This window comes from Coregonus lavaretus (genome assembly GCF_964263955.1).
Source record: "Coregonus lavaretus genome assembly, contig: HAP1_SCAFFOLD_7271, whole genome shotgun sequence".
NCBI lineage: Eukaryota > Metazoa > Chordata > Actinopteri > Salmoniformes > Salmonidae > Coregonus > Coregonus lavaretus.
Genome location: NW_028162940.1, coordinates 3692 through 9769, shown reverse-complemented (window position 1 = coordinate 9769; position 6078 = coordinate 3692). Strand labels below are relative to the sequence as shown.

At 43.8% G+C, this 6078-nt stretch overlaps 1 protein-coding gene across 1 annotated transcript; it reads left to right on the top strand.

The window, feature by feature from the left end:
• The first annotated feature begins 3382 nt into the window (after positions 1–3382).
• On the top strand, positions 3383–5870 carry LOC311118661 (E3 ubiquitin-protein ligase TRIM21-like). Its single transcript, XM_084193453.1, has 2 exons — positions 3383–3516; positions 3871–5870. The coding sequence occupies exon 2, from the start codon at positions 3873–3875 to the stop codon at positions 5535–5537; it is 1665 nt and encodes a 554-aa protein (XP_084049579.1). The 5' UTR covers positions 3383–3516; positions 3871–3872; the 3' UTR covers positions 5538–5870.
• The last annotated feature ends 208 nt before the right edge of the window (positions 5871–6078 follow it).

The window sequence follows — 6078 nt, the reverse complement described above, 5'->3', positions numbered from 1 at the left end:
TTCTGCACAGATTCTGTCAGACCTGGGCCCTGACAGTAAATCTCAGTAAGACAAAAATAATGGTGTTCCAAAAAAGGTCCAGTTGCCAGGACCACAAATACAAATTCCATCAAGAGACCATTGCCCTAGAGCACACAAAAAACTATTCATACCTCGGCCTAAACATCAGCGCCACAGGTAACTTCCACAAAGCTGTGAACGATCTGAGAGACAAGGCAAGAAGGGCCTTCTATGCCATCAAAAGGAACATAAATTCGACATACCAATTAGGATCTGGCTAAAACATACTTGAATCAGTTATAGAACCCCATTGCCCTTCATGGTTGTGAGGTCTTGGGTCCGCTCACCAACCAAGAATTCACAAAATGGGACAAACACCAAATTGAGACTCTGCATGCAGAATTCTACATGCAGAATTCATTGTGTACAACGTAAAACAAAAAATAATGCATGCAGAGCAGAATTAAGCCGATACCCGCTAATGATCAAAATCCAGAAAAGAGCCGTTAAATTCTACAACCACCTAAAAGGAAGAGATTCCCAAACCTTCCATAACAAAGCCATCGCCCACAGAGAGATTAACCTGGAGAAGATTCCCCTAAGCAAGCTGGTCCTGGGGCTCTGTTCACAAACACAAACAGACCCCACAGAGCCCCAAGACAGCAACACAATTAGAACTAACCAAATCATGAGAAAACAAATAGATAATCACTTGACACATTGGAAAGAATTTACAAAAAAACAAAGCAAACTGGAATGCTATTTGGCCCTAAATAGAGAGTATTAAGGAAAGCTTTGACTATGTACAGACTCATTGAGCATGGCCTTGCTATTGAGAGAGGACGCCGTAGGCAGACCTGGCTCTCAAGAGAAGACAGGCTATGTGCACACTGCCCACAAAATTAGGTGGAAACTGAGCTGCACTTCCTAACCTCCTGCCAAATGTATGACTATATTAGAGACACATATTTCCCTCAGATTACACCCACAAAGGTGTATATCTATTGTGGGTGTAATCTCCCATATCTATTGGGTGAAATATCACAGTGTGCCATCAAAGCAGCAAGATTTGTGACCTTTTGCCACAAGAAAAGGGCAACCAGTGAAGAACAAACACCATTGTAAATACAACCCATATTTATGTTTATTTATTTTCCATTTTTTACTTTAACTATCTGCACATCGTTACAACACTGTATATAGCCGTAATATGGCATTTGAAATGTATCTATTCGTTTGGAACTGTAATGTAATGATTACTGTTAATTTTTAATTGTTTATTATCTATTTCACTTGTAAACATATGTTTCCCATGCCAATAAAGCCCCTTAAATTGAGAGAGAGAGAGAGAGAGAGAGAGAGAGAGAGAGAGAGAGAGAGAGAGAGAGAGAGAGAGAGAGAGAGAGAGAGAGAGAGAGAGAGAGAGAGAAAAAAAAAAAGAAAGACAGAGAGAGAGAGGAAAAAAAGAAAGAGCAGAGAGAGAGAAGAAAGAGCAGAGAGAGAGAAGAAAGAGCAGAGAGAGAGAGGGAGAGAGAGAGATGTAGCAGACATTCCATAGAGTAGCAGGATCAGACTCTATTGTCACGGAGCTGAGTCTGACTACAGAGTTCATGCAACACACACTCTGCCAGACACACACGCACACATGCACACTGACCCACTTACACGTGCACACAGACACACACACCCTGTGATTAATGGCCAGGACAGAGAGAGGAGCTGCAATAGTTATCTCTCACAAACACACAGCTTGGCTGTCCTTGATCATCTAACCATGCCAAACACACACAAAGTCTTTCCCTCATACCTCATTCTGGAAGATGAAGAAGAGGAAGAGTGAGAAAGAGGAAGAGAGAAAAAGAGGGAGAGAGAGAGAGCGAGGGGAGGCAAAGGAAAAGCAGCCTAGCCCAGGACTAAAGAGCCCTGGAAAAAAGACCTTGGACTAAAGAGCACTGGAATAAAGAGCCCTGGAATAAAGAGCCCTGGACTAAAGAGCCCTGGAATAAAGAGCCCTGGAATAAAGAGCACTGGAATAAAGAGCCCTGGACTAAAGAGCCCTGGACTAAAGAGCCCAGGAATAAAGAGCCCTGGAAAAAAGACCCTGGACTAAAGAACACTGGAATAAAGAGCCCTGGACTAAAGAGCCCAGGAATAAAGAGCACTGGAATAAAACACTCTGGAATATAAAGCCCTTGATTAAAAAGCCCTGGAATAAAAAGCCCTCGAATAAAGAGCCCTGGAATAATAATAAACAAACTGGAATAAAGAGCCCTGCAATAAAGAGCCCTGGACTAAAGAGCTGTGGACTCTCCATTGAAAGTGATTCTTAGTCCAAGACTAGGCTTAATCTGTATCCAGAAAAATGGCCTGTTATGTTAAAAGCTAAACCATAATCCTGTCAGTAACAGAGAATATGTTTTTATTTTTCAGACTGTATTCCTCAAAACGCCAATGGCTGATTAAAGCAATTGACACGTTAACCTCTGTTTCTGAGAATCTGACATAGGACCGGTTCCAGGCATAAGGGACATAAGTGGTTGCTTAAGGGGTCTATACCGTCTATGCAAACCGAGCCGATGGAGATCCGTTAGCATAACTCTCTACGTAGTTCTATTTACGTTTGTGTGGCTGAATTTTTGGAAGGCGATGCAAACGGACCTCCGTCAGCTTTAGGGCCCCGACTGCTAGGGGGGCCCCTGACCGAAAACTCAGTCGGGTTCTCAACTTACTATTGAGAGTAAGAATAGTAGAATACACCAGGTGCCATTTTGAAATTTGGTTGTGCATCAGCAGTTTTTCTATTGTTGTCAGTCACTGACAGGACCTCAATTACCAATGTCAGCTAACAATTTTTGGATTGGTAGTTAGTCTTGCCAGCTATCTAAACTAGTAATCATGGCCGAATACTAACCGGGCACGCAGGGCACTGACCTCCAGGAGACCCCCATTGATTTTGTTAGTCATTCTCACTCAGATATCATATTAACATGGCATAAGTCATTACACAATGTGTAGAATTGAAGGAAATTAGCTTTGACAGCAAAAAAAAAAATCTCTGCCCCATGACAAAATGACTAGAATATTATGAAATGTGTTATACAATTGCAGTTTTCTCTACGCCCCGTGGGAAAATGTGTAGAATTGCAGGAAAACTACTTAAAATCGGTACATTATTCTCTCCACTGTCAAATTTGCCATGAGGTGGGCCCCCCCCCCCAACCAACTGTTGCTTAGGGCCCCCAGAATGCTAGAGCCTGAAAATAGTATGTGAGGAAGAACATCAGCAGAGACTTCAGACAGGCATGTCAAATATCAACGCTGTCCCTTTAAGAGCAAAGATATGCAAAGAGCAGATCAGAGAGGAGTTGAGTGATGTCACTTTGCTGAAGTGAAAGTGAAATATAAGATGAGGAAACTGTGCACAGAAAAAAAACATTCTCCTGTTCCTCGCAAAGATAACATTACAGCAAAGAGTCTACCTTTGTAGAGAAATAAAAGGAAAAGACAAGCATTCAGGTGAGTAAAAAGAGAAATAGAGACGGGAGAGAGAGAGAGAGAGAGAGAGAGAGAGAGAGAGAGAGAGAGAGAGAGAGAGAGAGAGAGAGAGAGAGAGAGAGAGAGAGAGAGAGAGAGAGAGAGAGAGAGAGAGAGAGAGAGAGAGAGAGAGAGAGAGAGAGAGAGAGAGAGAGAGAGAGAGAGAGAATGCATGAGAAGGAGATAGAAAAACCTTATGCGTGAAAGCAGGACCTCAACTACCATTCAGGACATCGAGGTTACTGTGAGAGTGAGAAAAAAAAGACCAGTACAAAGTTTACGGTCAAAATGCTGACTCATTCCAGGACTTGTGTTTGCTCTGTTATTGTGTTCCAGAAATGGCGTCCTCTAGCAGTCTCCTGTCTGAAGATCAGTTCCAGTGCTCTATCTGTCTGGATGTGTTCACTGAGCCAGTCTCCACTCCATGTGGACACAACTTCTGCATGGCCTGTATCAGTGGATACTGGGATACCACTGACCTGTGCCAGTGTCCAATGTGTAAACAAATATTCCACCTAAGACCAGAGCTAAAAACCAACACAGCATTCCGAGATGTTGTAGAGCATTTTAAGACGATCAGAATCAGAGACACAGACACAGATGAGTCCCCTGCCGAGGCTGGAGAAGTGTCCTGTGACGTCTGCACTGGGACAAAGCTCAAGGCCCTGAAGTCCTGCCTGGAGTGTCTGACTTCTTTCTGTGAGACTCACCTGCAACCTCATCAGAGAGTCACAGGCCTGAAGAGACACAAGCTAATAGACCCTGTGGAGAACCTGGAAGACAGGATGTGTAAGAAGCATGACAGACTGCTGGAGCTGTTCTGCAGGACCGACCAGACGTGTGTGTGTCAGTTCTGCAATGAGACAGACCACAAGACTCACCACACCGTCCCTCTAGTGTTAGAGTGTGGAGAGAGGAAGGCTCAGCTGGGGAAGATGGAGCGACAGATACGGCAGATGATCCAAGAGCGACTAGAGAAGGTTCAGGAGGTCAAACATTCAGTAGAGCTCAACAAGAAAGACGCAGAGAGAGAAAAAGCAGACAGCCTGCAGGTCTTCACTGCTCTGGTGCACTCCATTCAGAGAAGCCAGGCTGATTTCATTGAGGTGGTTGAGGAGAAGCAGAAAGCAGCAGAGAATCGTGCTGATGGGCTCATTAAAGAGCTGGAGCAGGAAATTACAGAGCTACAGAGGAGAAGCACTGAGCTGAAGCAGCTCTCACACACTGAGGACCACCTCCTCCTCCTCCAGAGCTTCCCATCCCTGTGTACCCCCAAACACACAAAGGACTGGTCTGAGGTCAGTGTTCACAGTGAAACGTGTTTGGGGGGACTGAGGAGAGCTGTGTCTCAGCTGGAGCAGACTCTTCATGAAGAACTAGAGAGAGAAGTGAGGAAGTTGTGTGATGTTGAGCTGAAGACAATTCAGCAGTGGTCAGTGGATGTGACTCTGGACCCTGATACAGCACATCCATTCCTCATCTTGTCTATGGACCGGAAACAAGTGAGATTTGGAGGCACATGGCAGAAACTCCATGACAAGATAAATAAATTATATCACCCAGAGAGGTTTTTGAATATGTTCTCTGTCCTGGGAAAAGAGGGTTTCTCCTCAGGGAGATTCTACTATGAGGTGCAGGTGAAGGGAAAAGCTGAGTGGCTTTTAGGAGTGGCCAGGGAGTCCATCAACAGGAAGGATGACATAAATATGAGCCCTGTCGATGGCTTCTGGTCTGTGTATATGAGGGGTGAGAATATCTATGAGGCCTACGCCTATCCCCCTGTTCCCCTCTCCCTGAGAGAGAAGCCCCAGAAGGTGGGGGTGTTTGTGGATTATGAGGAGGGTCTGGTCTCCTTCTATAATGTGGAGGCCAGGTCTCATATCTATTCTTTCACTGGCTGCACCTTCACTGAGAAACTATTTCCATGTTTCAACACCTGTGATGAGGAACTTGGTCCAAACTCAGCCCCATTCGTCATCTGTCCTGTCAATCACGCAGACTGAATGTAATGTTGTAATTTAGCACATGCTATTATCTGCAATTAGTATGGAGATGTAATCCTATGGCGCATTGATGAGAATAAATAACATTTGAAGTAATATGGTGTTGTTTATGTGTATGGTCTATAGATCATGGGGATGTACTGGGTTAAAATATTACTATATAACTACAATGTGGAGGCCAGGTCTTATATCTACTATTTTACTGGCTACACCTTCTCTGAGAAACTTTATCCGTACTTCAATCCCTGTGATAATTATGACGGTACAATGACAGCCCCATTGGTCATCACTCCTGTCAATCATAGACTAAGTAATAGTAGTTTTGTTGTAAATGTTGGTTACCCTATTATCTGCAATTCATATGTAGATGTCATTCTATCATATCAACCAAAATATTTCAATAAATCCACTAAATCACTGACCTTCTCTTTCTCTGGTGAAGATCACAGCTGACAGTAATGGACTGTATAAAACAGAACTAAAAAACAGGTAGCCTAGCGCTTAAGAGCATTGGGCCAGGAACCGAAAGGTTGCTGGTTCG